Genomic DNA, 17,838 nt, shown 5'->3' on the forward strand with positions numbered 1-17,838 from the left:
TAGGCTAAAATAACTAAACAGAGGGACACCCCTTAAACTAAAAAAGAAAGGTGTGAATACCGTGTGGCTCTTTGTGACAAGGGGTCATATTGCACTCTTCCGTTTAATCTACTGTTTTAAGCTGTAAGTTCTACAGGAACCTTTTGATTTTGGCCTCCTCCTAGCCCTTGGCCATGTGCCTGAGATGTAGTAGGTGATTAGTAAATGTTGAATTGAGTAAATAAAAGGATTCATCATAGCTTTAAAATGTTTTCCCTGATATCCTTTCCTCTTCACTTCCCTTCTACCTAGTGTATAACCTGCTTTCTTCCCCCGTTAACATCTCATGGCCTTTTTTTTTTTCATGTTGCTACAATCTTTCTAAATTTTTATTGAATGCATAATACTCCAGGGTGGATGGACCCTTCTTTCCTGACGGTTCCCTTCTTTCCTCCTTCATTTGACCTGGCACTCTGATATTTGGGTTGCTTCCAGATTTTTCAGCAACCACAATTATTACACCTAAAAAGAATGTGGCCTTGCCTGTTTGTGGAACTTCCCAGCAATTAATTACTCAGCAACCCTGAAGAATGAGTAAGCTAGTTTCCTTCTTTCTTGGGCTATCACCACAGCAAGATGAGGGCAAAATCACCTTCAGGTAGGAAGACGGTGCAGTCTGGGAACTCATTTTTCCTTACAAATGCCTTCACCTTTCCCCCTTGGCCTTTAAATGGGGGAATGGACCAAGAAGCATCAACTAGTTGTGAAAACCTGTAATATTTCCTCTCCTAGGAAAATGACTGCTTTAAACCTCATTCCTCTGGTTTCCCTGGTTGTTCTTTTTTTCCCCAAAATAGCAGAGTTTACTGTGATAACTAGTTTCCAGCCTTGCATAATGTTTACAAAGCCCACGTATGTCCACTATATGGAAATCACTGTTACAAATGTGAAGCAAGGAAAGTAGCACAATAATGAATAGCAGCGCTATCCTTCTAGAACTTTCTAGACAGATAACAGACACGAATAACTAAAACGAGTTGTGGCACCAGAGATGCATATATAACGCAAAGGCAAAGTACAGTTAGGAGAGGGTACTCCTTAGGATCCCCAAGTCTCCACACAGGAATTTGTCTTCACTTAAGTAAAATTTGTACACAAAAGTCAGCAAATATACATAGATGTTAACAAAGCAAGCTATTGGGGAAGAAGCTTACCACTTAAGTTTTGGCTTCAAGTTAAGGGTTATGACCAGCAAGGTCTTCATGAGCCTTCTCATTCTTGGGTTTTTAACTATGTTGGGCCCACGACACAGAGGAAAGAAAATGTACTTTAGAGTCACAGGCCTGGTTTGAATTGAAGCTCTTTCACTTTACTGGCTATATGAACGTGGGCAAATTATTTAACTCTGTATGCCTCAGGTAAGTGTAAAGGTGGGATGATACCCTCTGCTTTGTAAGCGTATGGGACAAATTTGATATTGTGGTAAGTTGTTCAGCAGTGGACTGGCACACAGGAGGTGTGTTACCTTCTTGCCTCCTTCATTTGACCTGGCAACTGGCTGATAAGAACTGAATACACATTTATCTAAAGAGCCTTTGCATTATTGCCGACAGTCCTTTTCCTCTTTTCATCCATCCTAATGCATGGCTTTGCTATCTCCTCACTAAAATATTACTGATTGCCCACAGCCTGACCATTCCCTGTACCGCGTGCATCGCCTCTAGTTTGTCCGCATTCTACCTTGTATCTCCCCACTATTATCTAGTGATTCTTTACTCCATTCTTAGTGACATACTTTTTTTCTGAGTATGTCTTAAACTTCCTTTTTTGAGGGGCACCTGCGTGGCTCAGTCGGTTAAGTGTCGACTTTGGCTCAGGTCATGATCTCGTGGTTCGGGAGTTCAAGCCCCACGTCAGGCTCTGTGCTGACAGCTTAGAGCCTGGAGCCCAATTTGGATTCTGTCTCTCTCTGTCCCTCACACACACTCTCTCAAAATAAATACATAAATATTTTTAAAAAGTAAAAATAAATAAAGACCCTTTTTAAAAAAACAAAAACTTTCTTCTTTGAGCTGGCATATAATGTGCTCTTTTTTAAACTTCATTTAAATTTTCTACATGATATCCATCCTTTAAGACCCAGCTCAAGGCATCAGTCCATCATCTGAGTACTTAATAAGTGCAGGACTCTGCCATTCTTGAATTCCTGCAGCATTTTCTTTTTTAAAGGTTTAAAAAAAATGTTTACTTTGGAGAGAGAGAGAGAGCAAGCAAGCAGGGGAGGGGCAGAGAGAGAGAGAGAGAGAATCCGAAGTGAAGCAGGCTCCAGGCTCTGAACTGTCAGCACGGAGTCCAACTCGGGGCTCGCTCACGAACCCTGAAATCATGACCTGAGCCGAAGTAGGACACTTAACCGACTGAGCCACCCAGGTGCCCCCTGCAGCACTTTCTGAAGTTCTAATTTTTGCAATCTTATTAACCAGCTATTTTTTTATACAAAATTTTTTATTATGTGTACATATAGATACAATTTTACATAAATGGGGTTGCATACATGGTTTAAAAAATGGAATATTTGATATGTACAAAAGAATATATCGTAACATATATGCAGGCAGAGCATAATAAAGCAAAAACTTCAAGAAGCCACTACTAACCAAAAAAGCATGAACCCACCATCCAAGAAATAGAACATAAACAATACTGTTGAGATCCTGTATGCTCTTCGGTGGAAGAGCATACTTTCCTGAAGAGGTGACTTTTGTCTTTCCCATTCCCTTAAGATTCACTGTATCCTTAAATACAGATTGTTTGTAAACTTAGTACTTTGTATTATTTATAGTTTAAGATTTTAACATGCAAATGCAGGACACTGTACAGCATTTTCATTGTTGTATGGAATTCTGTTCTATGAATATACTGTAACGTATCACCATGCTCCTCTCACTGGTCATTTTTCACTATGAATGCCATGAGTCTTCTTGTACACAGACTTGGTTGGTTATCAGCTGCTGTGCCTCTCTCTGTAAAACCGTGTTAGTTATAGTGGGCATAGGTTCTGATTAGTTGGTGTTGGATTGGTCAGTGCCCATGTTTCAAATATTCAAATACTACTTCTGCTTGTATATGCCCCATGGTGCACACTTTTTTATATGTACTTCTCTTATAAAGGCTTTAAAGTGAAAATGATGGATTTTAGGATATGCATTTTACAAAATTATGAATGCTAAATTTATTTCCCAAGTACTTGTACCAAATTAATTATCTATATGCCCAAAGTGGAGCTCAAACTCATGACCCTGTGGTCAAAAGTTGAATGTTCCTCCGACTGAGCCAGCAAAGTGCCCCTAGTTGTACCAATTTTAAGTAAGAGTCCCATTAGTCTACATCTTGCCAAGTTTGTATTTTCGGACTTTTTGTGACTAGATTATCATCTTTTAAAGTATGTCATAGAGAATACCTTGGGATTTTCTTTTTAGCATCCCTTTTCTGGTAAATTTTCTACTCAACCTCCCAAACCACTTGGGTGCAGGGATAGCAGCTATATTCATACATTATCATCTCTCTTCTTCACCTGCTGGGAGTCCTAAGGGCACTTGACCCAAGTTGAGCCAAATTCTCTTCCTGGAATGTTGCACTAAGACCCAGAATTCAGCGTGGCTGACTGCTCTTTTATATGGAGGCAATAAAAACTGAGAAGTATGAGGATAGAACAATAATCAATCTAACAAGGTATAAGCACTGTATTAGTTTTCTTCACTGTATTTTGTTCCTTACTGAAAATAACCTAAAAAAAATTTTTTTAATGTTTATTTTTGAGAGTGAGACAGAGCGTGAGCGGGGGAAGGGGAGGAGAGAGAGGGAGACAGAATCCAAAGCAGGCTCCAGGCTCCAAGCCATCAGCATACAGCTGGATGTGGGGCTCGAACCCACGAACCATGAAATCATGACCTGAAGCTGAAGTTGGATGCTTAACCCACTGAGCCACCCAGGCGCCCCTGAAAATAACTTTCTTGATCTTTCCCCATACTTGCTTCTGCCTATGACATAATCCTTATTTGTTAAATTGAGGCAACAGCTCACCACTTTCAAGTTTTGATTCCTAGTTTTAAGTATTCACAAATACTAGGTGACTTTTGCAAGACAAAATGTTACACTACACCACTTTTCTAAAAATGTTTGAAGTGGCTCACAACAAAGGTGACTTGAAGGTCAATTACACAGAGAACCTAGAGGATAGAAAGGGGGAGGGGCAAGAAAATAACCATAAAGATCTTGGAAAGTTTGATTCCGAACAAGACGCAACTTTCTCTACGTGCCTGTCAGGTGCTAGCTGCGTTTCTTCAAGTAACTAGACACAACTTCTAGCACTTACCAATATATTACCAAATGAAGATTAGTTTTGACCATAAACTATTTTGGTCCCACAGACCCAGATCAATTTTCTCCTGAAATTACTCCAGCATTCTTGTGAAAGACAAAAAGCAGTTCGAGGAGGATAAATGAAAACTGGAACTTTTTTTTTTTTTTTGCTAATTTCTCCAAAAGGTCAAGGTGTTTAAACAGTAAGTTTTGAAACTCACTTGCATTCATTAAAAAAAACATTTGAGTGCTTACTACGTGCCAGGCTCCACTCTAGAAGCTGGAGACACATCCACAGAAAAAAAAAAGAGACAAAAATTTCTGCCTGTATGAGCTTACATTCTAGTCACATACAATTAAACTGATTGAAACCCAAAGGCTTCTAAGGGCCAAATACAACAGTCTTCAAGGAATGCCCACTGTACTAAATGGATCTGTACAATTACAGAAGAACTGATTTTCTTCAAAAAATAGAATAGACCACAATTCGTTTCAATATGTCAGTGAGCATACGGAGTTTAGGGAACTCAGTTGATTAAAGATTAAGGTACCACACTCAAAACAGGTGTTACTGTACAAATTCTCTTCAGTGGAGTTACCAGTCTCCACCCAGGCATGAGCTACAAAACCTGAGGCCATTATCCTGGAAGGTAGGGACCTGTTTTTAAAACTTCTCACTTTAGTTGTACACTACATAACAGTTCCATGTTGAGAGTTGGGTCTTGGGCTTCTCACGTTTTTCTAAGGTAAGAAAGTAGGTTATTAATTTTCAATTTCATACATTTCAGTAGTTTTACAAGATCTACCAGAAAATGATTTCTAAAGTGATTCTACCCCTCACCCCTGCCTTCTTAGGAATCCTTACCACACTTGAGAGAGCTAAAGCAACAAAGCTCACAGTTACCCCACAACAGTAGACAGAACAGGTGTGTCTGTCAATAACCTGTCGGGAAGTGGCAGCATTTTCAGAAACTGTGCCAACACCAGCTTGAAAATGATATAGGTGAGGTAGCCGGATATAAAAAGTCGCAACACTTTGCTTTTGTTTCCGAGCTCTTTTTTCCGATAAATATACTAGAAGGCTTAAGACTTACTTTGAAGTTAGTTGAAAGTAAACACATACAGGATTCCTCTGGACTACTCCTTTCCTGGTGTACTGTATTTTGTCTTTGTGACTCTGTCAATAATCAGTGTTTATATATGAATAATCTATGATAGTTTCACATGTTGAGTTGTGGTGTCACTGCTTTCTGAGGAAGAATTTTGGCCTGTAAATCTGCTGCATTGCTCAAATTAGGCAGCTGCAAACTGAGCACACCCTCTTACTTGGTGATCCCAGGCCTGTCTCCAGAAATAGACCAAGGCTCCCAACTTTTTGCATGTCGTATCAAAGAAATGCTGAATCTGTAAGCCTCAGGCAGTTAGCTTATTCTCCTCCCCCATTCCACTTGTTATCTTCCACCCTACTGACATTCAAAACATGGGTAACAAGATTTTATAACCGCATTAGCTGGCAAAGGCCCTAAGAGGAGAAAAGCAAAGGCTTATGGCCACTTTTATAAAAATACGGTTTAATAAAACTTGCAACCTGAACAGGAAAGTAAATCACAGTGAGAAATTAAAGAAGTTTATAAGTCAACCAATATAGGAGGTGGTGGCTGAGTAACTAAGTTTTGACTTTTATAATTTTCCTAATTAGGGAATTTATTTAGAAATTCTGGAATTCGGGGCCCCTGGGTGGCTCAGTCGGTTGAGCATCTGGTTTCAGCTCAGGTCATGATCTCACGGTTCGTGGGTTCAAGCCCCACATTGGGCTCTGTGCTGACAGCTCAGAGCCTGGAGCCTGCTTTGGATTCTGTGTCTCTCTCTGGCTCTGTCCCTCCCCGACTCAACGCTCTGTCTCTCTCCCCCTCTCAAAAATAAACATTAAAAAAAAAAATTCTGGAATTCAAATATACAGGTAAAATCCAATCTCAACAAATCAAAATTGTTACACTATATCTAAACTTCACTTTTGTTGAAGTAAATTTTAAAGAGACTATAGATAAAACTCTACATGTATACTTGCATGGAATCAGTTTATGTCTTATTTAACTACTGTTCATTTTGCAAGGTATGCTGTCACTTTAAAATATTTTTAACTGCTTTTTAGCTGTTTAAGGAAATTATGAAACACTGAAAACTACCAGCAAAGAAATACAGTATTTCTAAGTGGATGCCCCTGGTCTAGTCAGGTAGGGTCTTCTCAGGCACAGCTCTGATTCAGGGCTGGATTCATAAGGAAATGAGGTTAATGAGGTTAATGCACCAGGAGCAGAGTAAACTTGACCATTTCCTTCTCTGAACACATTTTCAGCGTAAAGATGTGACAGAAAATAATTGGTTCTTTTGGTTCAAGAGTTATGGTTGCCAAGGAGACAAAGGAATAGAACTGCACTTATAAATTAAGATGTTACTTCAGTTCCTTGGCTCAATATAATGCACTTTTTATATTCCTTAGGGACACATCTCAAGATGTTCCTGGCTTTCCCCCATATGAGTTTTCTTTTTGAATGACATATATATCCTCTGAACACTGTTAACACTTCCAATTACCAACCACCTTTTAAGCTTTAAAATTCTTCTTGCTGGCATTTTGACTCAACACTTTGTACAAACCAGTCTGGATGATCATGATTAAAATTTGTCCACAAACAAAATTAAAACAATGAATTTGTTAAAACTTCAAACACAAGGGGTAGTACATTGCAAATGATTCTTTCCACTCAAGAACTAGCAAAAATTTAACCTAATCCATGTGATCCATCACATTAGCATGTTTGATTTTAAATGTCATGACATTTGGATTAAAGATAAATTTGAATATGGAAATCATTAAAAATCTGAGAGGAAGAATGCTATAAATCAGTGACACTAGAATCCGGGTATTTTTCTCCTAAGAAATGAAGTTTTATTTATTTGAAGTGGCACTGTTACCAAGTAAGTAATCTTTGTAACACATTATATGACAGAAACTTGTAATGTGGTTTTAAGACTCCTCAAATAACCTGAATTTATTTTTTTGAGTAATCTCTATACTCAATGTGGGGCTTGAATGCATGACCCTGAGATCAAGAGTCATATGCTCCTCTGACTGAGCCAGCCAGGCATCCTACTGCTCGAGTAATTTTTAAAACATGATAAATTTCCATCCTTTCATTCAGTGACCAATATTACTTTCCTTAATTTACTATTTTTTCATATTCAATACTGACCAGGATGAATTATTATTTTAAAAACATAGTAAGTCAAATTCAAATTTATGTGTTTTGACTAATAGAGATTAATAAAAGACTGCCTTGTCTCCTGCCAAAGGTTTATTTTTCTAGACTTCCTTCACTATGATTACTTTAAAATTCTATTAGAAACTGCTCACCTTACATTTCAATTAGGATATTTAAATCACATTACATAAAAGCCTATATGATCTAACCTAATAGAACACATGCAATACAAGAACACTTTCAGAAAAGAAATCAACTCAGTATATGCGAAAGATATTGAAATCTGTTTGAATAGAATGTGTGTTTAAATGTCTCATTGTAAAGGGAAAAAAAAAAAAAAAAAAGGAATAAAATGACCAGTCAGGCTTCATATCAATTAGACAACTTTTACTAAATGAGAAAACTACATTTAAAATGTGCTTTAAAACAAAATGGAATTAGAAAAAAAGACATATGCATTTGAAAGAACTTTGCACTGTGCTGAAAATCAAATCTCTTGCAGAAATACAATATGCCAATTCATAAAATGTAAGTTAACAGAATTCTCAATTTAACATTTTCAAAGACAATATTAAGGTCAAGAATTTCACATCAATGGTAGCACATATAGAAGAAGGGCATTATAAATATGATGTCCATCCCTATGAAGCTTACAAATTTGACAATACTCAATAAAAGCTTTTAGAATCACATCCAAAAGGGTCGCATCCAAAGTATCTCAAATCTGTGTCCTGTAAGTTCTCCTTCTAAAATCCTTATGTTGACTTTTCTACTCCTTGTTAATACTAACCCTTTAAAAAAAGAGAACAGGAAAAGAAATGCTGCAATAAACCCTTGATCATGTACAGAAATTATTGCTACTATAGCTCACTACAAAGCATGTCTATACAATATTGGATGAATTTTGATCATGAAAAATCAGAATAAAAATCTTTAGTGACATAAGCCTTACAATCGTATACAACATTCACATGGCAATATTAGACAGTTAAGCACCCAATAACCATCGTTGACAAAATGTCCCACTGACCAGCATTCATTTAAATACATCCTTCGTACAGAGGGAGGAAAAAAGAGATAGTGTCAGCTTTCCAAGGCTTGTCAAAAAAGGATTCTCATGTTCTGTGGATCTAAAAACAAATAGCAACAACAACAACAACAACAACAACAACAACAGCAACAACAAAAAACCCAAAAAAAAAAAAACAAAACCAATGCAGGTGAGGGTGTTACCAGAAAGTTAAGCATGCCAAAAGGTGTTTCGTGCGAATTAAAACCTAAAACCAAGGTACCACATAATCACATTACCAACTAGTTGGGTAATACTATATGAGCCTTATCTTAAAGTTAAATGAAATGCTACTGCACAATAGAGCATCAATAAGTTAAAAATTAGAGTGCACAAATCCAAATCAGTGGCAATTTCTGTATAAAGCAAAATATTCACTATCAGCTGTGAAGTTTGCCCAGTCAAACTGTTTGATTCAATCACTGGATTGGATAGTTGGTCTATTTTTTTTGAAAAATATCAATCTTTAAAATTCCTTTTTACTGTAATGAGGCATAAGTTTTCTTAGTAAGATTAAACAGGTACATAAGTAAATAAGCAGGGAAAATAATAGTTGGTGAATGTCTTTAAAGCTCTTCCCACATTTCACTTGTAAAAATGTTCAGGGAAAAAAAAATTAATATTTGCCATTATTCTAGCAAAAACAAAACAAAACAAACAAAACAAGCCCAAAATAATTAAACGACCAAGCAACACTAAAACCACATTACACTGATGGATCATCATGCTTTCATCTGGTTTAACTATCACATCTAGTTTAACTGGGATGCTTTTCAACTTTAAAAACTGTGATACGTGAAGATGTAACTTTAATGGGTAATTTTGAATTTGAATTTAACTTTGCTGAATATTATAACAGAGTATACTTATTACAATACAGTGTAGCACATCTTTCTATTAGAAAAAAATTTAAGATCCTTTACCCGTCTCCTTAAGTTAAAGGTGTGACATCATAAAGGGTGTCAAATGGCTGGATGGTTTTACAGTGCACACTTATATATTATGAAGTATGTCCTTAACAAATCTGATGGTTTCTTTAGAGAGTTCCTTTCTTCACCTTTTCTTCGGTGGATTAGCTGTTCGAGGTGGAGTGACAGGACGTCCTGAATTCAGTCCACCATACTGGTACTTAGCTTTCTTTTCAGATGGTTTCAATATCTTAAAATAAATAATTTATTAACAGTGTTACTCTTTAAAGTGCAATAAGTTTAAGAAAATTATTGTTATAATAGCGGGCTTTTCAAAAAATGACATAAATTTTAAAGGTTCAATGAAAGTATGGAAAACAAGAAAGTTCCATGGACAGCTCTCACATTTAAAGTGTGCAGATGACTAAATATTTGAATATTCTTATCATCTGTCAAGCCACTGGTAATTCAAAACCTTAAACACACAAATCCTATCAACTACCCAATCCTTAGATTTAAGTAAAAAAATTTTTTTAAATTAATGTATCTCTGTGGTGAGGAAAGAACATTTAGTTTATGAGTCAAAAGACCAAGGTTGACTAACAGACACAAGAAAATATACTCAATGTCACTCACTGGGGAAATACAAATCAAAACTATGATGAGATACCACCTCACACCTGTCAGAATGGCTAAATTTAACAACACAGGAAACAACAGGTGTTGGCGAAGATGTGGAGAAAGGGGATCCCTCTTACACTGTGGATGGGAATGCAAACTGGTGCAGTCACTCTGGAAAACAGTACGAAGGTTCCTCACAAAGGTAAAAATAGAACTACCCTATGATCCAGCAATTGCACTACTAGGTATTTACCCAAAGGAACAAATGGAGTACACGTGCACCCTAATGTTTATAGCAGTGCTATCAATAATAGCCAATTTATGCAAAGAGCCCAAATGTCCACTGACTGATGAATGGAACATACAATGGAATATGACTCAGCCAATCCAAAGAATGAAATCCTGCCATTTGCAATGATGTGGATGGAGCTATAGTGTATTATGCTAAGCGAAATACGTCAGAGGAAGACAAATACCACGTGATTTCACTTGTGTAGAATTTAAGAAACAAAACAGATGAACACAGGGGAAAGAAAAAAAAAAGGGAGGCAAACCATAAAACAGACTCTTAGCTATAGAGAACAAACTGAGGGTTGCCGGACAGGAGGTGGGCAGGGGGATGAGTTAAACGGGTGATGGATCAGTCACAATGTTTATTCCATAGTATATTTGCTCATCTAGTATCAGTTGTAAACAGAATTGTATTTTCCATTATATCTTCTAACTGCTTGTGGTTTTCATATTTTAAAGCTATTGACATTTGGTTATTAGTATTAAATGCTAATATTTTATTACATTATAAAATATTAGGAGCAAAAAAATAAATGGGTGATGGGTATTAAGGAGGACACTTGTACAAGCACTGGGTGTTATATGTAAGTGATGGATCACTAAATTCTACTCCTGAAACTAAGAATACATTATATGTTAACTAACTAGAATTTAAATAAAAACTTGAAACAATAAAATAATAATAATTCTGCCACTATTTACAGGATAGTCACAAACCCTTTAATTTTTATGTGTAGATCTTAAAATTATTTACATATTTTATGTATCATATCAGTTACAATGTACATGTCGATGATTTAAAAGTATTTACAGTTGTACAACCATTGCTGTAATCTAATTTTAGAGTTTTTGTCAGTCCAAAAAGAAATCTTGCTCCCATAAGCAATCATTCTCCACTACTCTAACTCCCTTCAATTCTGAGGAAAAACTAATTCTTCTCTGACCTGTCTTTTCTGGCTATTTCACATAAATGAAATCATACAATATGTGGTCTTCTGTGACTGGCTCCTTTCACTGAAATCATGTTTTTGAGGTTCATTTATGCTGTAGCATGTATCAGTACTTCATTACTTTTAATTATCAAACAATATGCCATTTTATGGATAGTCCACATTTTGTTTTCGTTCTTTACTTGATGGACATCTGGGTTGTTTCCATTTTTTGGCAATTATAAAGAATGCTCCTATGAATATGCATATACCTGTATTTGAGTACCTGCCTTCAGTTCTTTTCGGTATACCTATGAGTGGAATTGCTGGGCCATAAAGAAACTCTATGTTTCACTTTTTAGGGAGATGCCACACTGTTTCTTTTTTTCTTTTCCAACGTTTATTTATTTTTTTTGAGACAGAGAGAGACAGAGCATGAACGGGGGAGGGGCAGAGAGAGAGGGAGACACAGAATCGGAAACAGGCTCCAGGCTCTGAGCCATCAGCCCAGAGCCTGACGTGGGGCTCGAACTCACGGACCGCGAGATCGTGACCTGGCTGAAGTCGGACGCTTAACCGACTGAGCCACCCAGGCGCCCCACCACACTGTTTCCAAAAGCAGCTGCATCATTTTCCATTCCCACCATCGCTATATGAAGTTTCCAACTTTTCTGCATCCTCATTAATTCTTGTTATTATCTGATTTTTTAATTGTATTTATTCTGGTGGATGTAAACAGAGCTTTAACCTACATTATAGATAGAAATTTCAGTATTTACATACAAGTGTGTAGAAATGATTTAAGAAGCATTTCTTAGAACTATTCAGAGCATCACAGTGTCTCACTGAAGAAATCCAATTCCACTACGGCAAATGCTGAAAGATAAGGTCTAGTTCCTATCCTTAAATTATAAATGAGAAGTCACGTGTTTATATTCAGGTGGACTAGCTGACAGAAATAGTAATAAAATAAAGGGAAAGAGGGATAGAAAAGCCCGTCCACATTTAAAGAAAGAGACATATAGTATATGCAGGAGAGGCACATAAAATACCCTTTGCAAAAATAAAGCACTGAAGTTGTTTTAGCCTGTGAACAAGAATGATTTATAAGTAGCACACTATGAAGCCAGAGTTGGTCTATTTCTAGCAAAAGGAAACAAAATCTAAGTTATTAATTGAATTCACATTCTTTTAGTAGGTTAAGCCCCTATTCAAGAAGTCATACAGGAATTTAACAACTTAAACATTTGCATCAAGAATGACTGACATAACTTAGGGTCTCTAAAACTCTAATACTTGATATACACCAAAAAGTCCAGAGCATTTGTGAATGAAAACAGAAATCTCTAACAAGTCTATGAGTGATAATCACTTCTGAATAAAACTGATTTATATGTATTTATACTATACCTGAAATGAACACATCAAAGTTTCATCCACACTCATCATTCCACCAGCATTATCAAACTCGCCACAGTAATTTGGGGCTGAAAATAGGGTTACCAATTGTCGTTTAGCAAAAAATTCATATCCATCTTCCACCACCTGTGAAAGGAAAGGTCAAAAGAAAAACCACATTTATTTATAGCTGATTCTCAACTGTCTATATTACTGAGATTAATGTGACAAAGACCTAAAAATAAACACTGTTTTGTTTTGGAAGCTTGATTTTTATTTCTAAACTTGTCTTAGAATATTAAAATATTTAGTATGCCTTTTCTATAATGGCAAGGATTTAGCTTAAATGAAATAGTACACTTATGATAAATAAAATGTTTAAAAATCATACCATTTCTAAGGCTCTCCGTATGCTGATAGGTATAGTGTCTACAGGAACCTTACAAACCTAGTACTTCTTTGTTGATGACATTATATCACAACTACAGAATCCTTAATCTTTAATGATTTAACATGATTTCTAGAATCTGTTGTCAATTTGAACGATTTAAACAATTTATATTTCTCAGCTCTACAATTATGAGAAGTCAAGTCAATAACACATAAATATTTTATATTTATTTACAGTAGGCAAGAATAATTTTTGAAGTCTTTTAGGCAACCTTTGATTAAGCAAAATTATCCTACAATACTTGCTCATAAGAAGTACCTCCAAAACAATTTACATTTTAAAAGAATTCCTACTATATAGTATCAGGTACATGTTCCTATTGTAATTACCTCATGGTAGAATTTAGATATTAACCTTTTCTGTTAAGATCTTGGTCACCTTATCTATTCCAGCTCGGCCACAGTGTTTGGAACTCAGTGTATCCTTTTAGTTCCTAGTCTTATTCACTTGTTCATTCATACATTTACTAAATAAACAGGTTTATTGTAAAAGGACATATGTGTAGTTTGTGGTGTTTCCCATCAGAAGTCTCTTAATTTTAGAGATAGGTTTGAAAATAAGCAGAACAGGATTTTGGAAGTGTCTGGAAAAAGACTGTCCAAACCAAGGTAGTTCAAGAATCTGACTTCTTTAAAAAATCATTTAAAAGTTTTATTCATTTATTGAGAGAGAGAGAGAGAGAGAGAGAGAGAGAGAGAGAGAGAGAGAGAGAGAATATCCCATGTAGGCTCTCCACCACCAAGCACAGAGCCTGATATGAGGCTCAGACTCATGAACCGTGAGATCATGACCTGAGCTGACGTTGGGTGCTTAACTGACTGAGCCACCCAGGTGCCCCCATCATCTATTTTTGAAAAGATCTATGAAGGGAAATATATTGCTAAAAAAATTGATTATTAGTGGGTATCTTATTAGGAAACTTAGCAACTCTGCACTGTTATCTAGTAGAAAACTTCTATTAATTAGCTAAATCATAAACACAGTATTTACCAAATCTTTGCAAAAGCAAAGGATTTGGGGACTTGACTTCATTTCAACTGAGTTAGGAAATTCTGGTAGGAAGAAGACCTGTCATATACAACATATGCAGAAAATGAGAAACCAATCATCTTTGTTTATCCACAGATCACATAGAAAAGTAGTCAAGTGTCATAGGGAGCAAAGCCCTCCCAAAAAGGGAAGTACTGTGGCACTGCATCTACTTAACAAACTTTCTTTTAACAGACAAAGAAAAAAGGAATCTTTAAAAGTATTACACTTAGAAATTTCAAATACTTTTAGTACTTTCAAAAGTAAACAGAAAAGATTTATAAAAATGTCTTTCACTGAATGTATTTACCAGTCATATTTTAAAGAGCATGAGGACTTGACATATCAAATCATTAAAATAAGCTTTTGCTAATTAATTCATTTATTCAAACACTAAGTGCACACTGCAGTATGTAAGTTTATAAGGCAATGGATATTTGGGGCTCCTGGGTGGCTTAGTCAATTAAGGGTCTCACTCTAGACTTTGGCTCAGGTCATGATCTCATGGTTCGTGAGTTTGAGCCCTGTGTCAGGCTCTGTGCTTGGGATATTCTTTCTTTCTCTCTCTTTCTCTCTCTCTCTCTCTCCCCCCACCCCACCTGTGCCTCCCCTGCATGCGTGCGCACGCACTCTCAAAATAAACATTAAAACAACAACAACAAAGCAATGGGTATTTAAAAGTCAACAAATCACAATCCCCTCCTTGAAGAGTACAGAATATAGTAGTGGTGGTGGACATTAAAAAAAAAAAAAAAAGTAAACCTAAATAAACTTTATATTTTAAAAATAAGTATGTATTTTTATAATGAAAGCTCAAAGACACACAAAAGGAGATAGAGTTCAATAAACTCTCATTCTCACCATCCTTATTCAATAATTACCAAGATTCTGCTACATTTGTTTCATTTACTCTCCCTTTTTTCTCTGATGTATTTTACTTTTTTTTTAGTAATCTCTACACCCAACGTGGGGCTTGAACTCACAACCAAGATAGAGGTGCACGCTCCTTTGACCGAGCCAGCCAGGCACCCCAATGCTGATGTATTTTCAAGCCAATCCTAGACATGTCATCTTGCTTCTATATACTTGGGTATGTATTTCTAAAAAATGGACATCCTTCTTACATAGTAACGTTATTATCCTAAGATTTAAACAATGAACAATGACTCCTTGATATCTAACACCCAGTCTATAACTGAATTTTTCCAAGTGTCTCAAAAGTATCCTTTAATACTATGGTCATTTGATTGTTATCTAAAATACATATAAACATATTAAAATGGGATCAAGTATTTCTAGAAAGCTTCAGACAAGTGCCAAAAATTCTGCCAGCATTGTAGTATACTGCAAAATATAAATCAGTTTGAAACACCCTCCTAGAGGGTGAGAAAGGGTTAACAAATCATTAGATTGTTAATTGTGAGATCAAGGTATATAGGCTTCATCTCTCCTACACTACTTTCCTTATATAATTAGTTTTAGATCTTCGTTTCCTCAAAAACAAAAAAAGCAGACCTGTGTAAATAAATATTAAAATGTTCAAAAGTTTTAGATTTCATACCTGATGAGCTCGACAAATCAAATCTAAATCATGACGATTCAGAAATTTACTGACTACATCAGCTCCAAAAGTGAAGGAAACACCACGATCATTTTCTCCCCAGCCTTGCACATCCTTATCTGGGTCAGACCACAGCAAATCACAGAGCAAACCTTTAAAGAATAAAAACACAACAATGAAAAAAATAAAACAAAGTTTATAAAGTATATCTGTATCACGTTTCTTCTCATGCCCTCTTACCCTCTAATAAAGAGTAACAATCACTTGCTTCCTAGTACCCCAGCCTATTGAATTTAGCCACTCTTTGCTATCCCACCCATATAATTTTGCCTGGCTGAAAGTAGCACTTCCCAACTCTTCCCACATACAAGAAATATGTGCATGGCACACTCTCAGCACACAATATATGGAAAAGGCCGTTCCTTCTATAGTTACTCCATATGAACAAGCAATTGACCCAGCAGCATTTCCTGAATAGAGAGGCTACTTACACTATTTCTGGGGGCCAATCTATTAAATTAATCCATTTTATTTATCCCTAAGCCAATAACACACTAAAGCTTTCAAAAAAATCTTTATATTTGGTAGGGGTAGTATCCCCACTTAATGCTTTTCTCCAGGATTAACTTGGTTACTTTCACATATATATTTCTGAATCAGTTAGTATAATTCTATGAACCCAACTGAGATTTCACTGGAATTGTACCTGATCTAATGATCAATTTGAGGGAAGAAAACATTTTCTATAAAAGCCTGGAGGATTTAAATCAAATATGGATGAACAAAATGAGAACGGATCCTTGGCTTCAGTGTCAGGCATAAGAAAATAAGTCAGAGCTAAAAATATTTGAGTATCTTCATCACACTCATAGTAGTATAAATCTTAGGAGGGACTCAAACCACCTTGGGAATGTCAAGTGAGAAGACCAGTAAATGAACTCTGAGGAAGCAAACATTTAATACGCAGGCAGAGAAAGGAGAAAGGGGAATGAGCAAAAAGTACTGAGAAGGAATAGTCAAAATAAAAGGAAGAGATTAGAACAGTAGAGATCTCCTGAAAGGTGTAAGAATTATCTAGAAGTAGGAAATGGTTAAGATTCAAGTACAATGAACAAGTAGAGCAGGATAAAAACCAAAAAATGCCTACCTTTTTATAGACTCTTTGGATCTTAAGAGTAGGAAATGTACTTAGTAACCATCTTGTCCAACCCTACTTGATGAATAAACAACTCCCCTTTACAAAATTACCAATATGGAAAAAGACAGTCTCTTCAACAGTGTTCGGAAAACTGGAAAACAGTATGCAGAAGAATGAAACTGGACCACTTTCTTTTACCATACACAAAAATAAATTCAAAATGGATGAAAGACCTAAATGTGAGACAGGAAACCACCAAAATCCTAGAGAACACAGGCAAGCAACCTCTCTGACCTCAGCTGCAGCAACTTCTTACTAAACACGTCACCAGAGGCAAAGGGAACAAAAGCAAAAATGAACCACTGGACTTCATCAACATAAAAAGCACAGCAAATAAACAATCAACGAAAGTAAAAGGCAACCTTCAGAATGGGAGAAGATACATGAAAATGACGTATCAGATAAAGGGCCAGTATCCAAAACCTATAAAGAACTTATCAAACACCAAAACAACAATCCAGTTAAGAAATGGGCAGAAGACATGAATCGACATTTTTCCAAAGACATACAGATGGCGGACACATGAAAAGATGTTCAACATCACTTATCGTGAGGGAAATACAAATTAAAACCACAATGAGATACCACCTCACGCCTGTCAGAATGGCTAACATTAACAATACTGGAAACAACAGGTGTTGGCGAAGATGTGGAGAAAGAGGATCTCTTTTGCACTGCTGGTGGGAATGCAAACTGGTGGAGCCACTCTGGAAAACAGTATGAAGGTTCCTCAGAAAGTCAGAAATAGAACTACCCTAAGATCCAGCAGTTGCACTACG

At 36.3% G+C, this 17,838-nt stretch overlaps 1 protein-coding gene across 2 annotated transcripts in view; it reads right to left on the bottom strand.

Annotated features, from left to right (window-relative positions):
- Positions 1–7,970: 7,970 nt before the first annotated feature.
- PPP1CB (protein phosphatase 1 catalytic subunit beta) overlaps positions 7,971–17,838 on the bottom strand; it is a 42,816-nt gene continuing 32,948 nt past the window's right edge. For both annotated transcript variants that reach the window (XM_047067574.1, XM_047067573.1), the window contains 3 exons: positions 15,862–16,013; positions 12,833–12,967; positions 7,971–9,831 (listed from right to left, as the gene is read on the bottom strand). In XM_047067574.1, coding sequence (XP_046923530.1) covers positions 9,727–9,831; positions 12,833–12,967; positions 15,862–16,013 — 392 coding nt within the window. In that variant the 3' untranslated portion in view covers positions 7,971–9,726. The remainder of the gene's footprint in view (positions 9,832–12,832; positions 12,968–15,861; positions 16,014–17,838) is intronic.

The sequence above is a fragment of the Lynx rufus genome, unplaced genomic scaffold (genome assembly GCF_022079265.1).
Source record: "Lynx rufus isolate CCGP_SWC_20201006 ecotype Redwood Valley unplaced genomic scaffold, mLynRuf1.p SCAF_8, whole genome shotgun sequence".
Taxonomy (NCBI): Eukaryota; Metazoa; Chordata; class Mammalia; order Carnivora; family Felidae; genus Lynx; species Lynx rufus.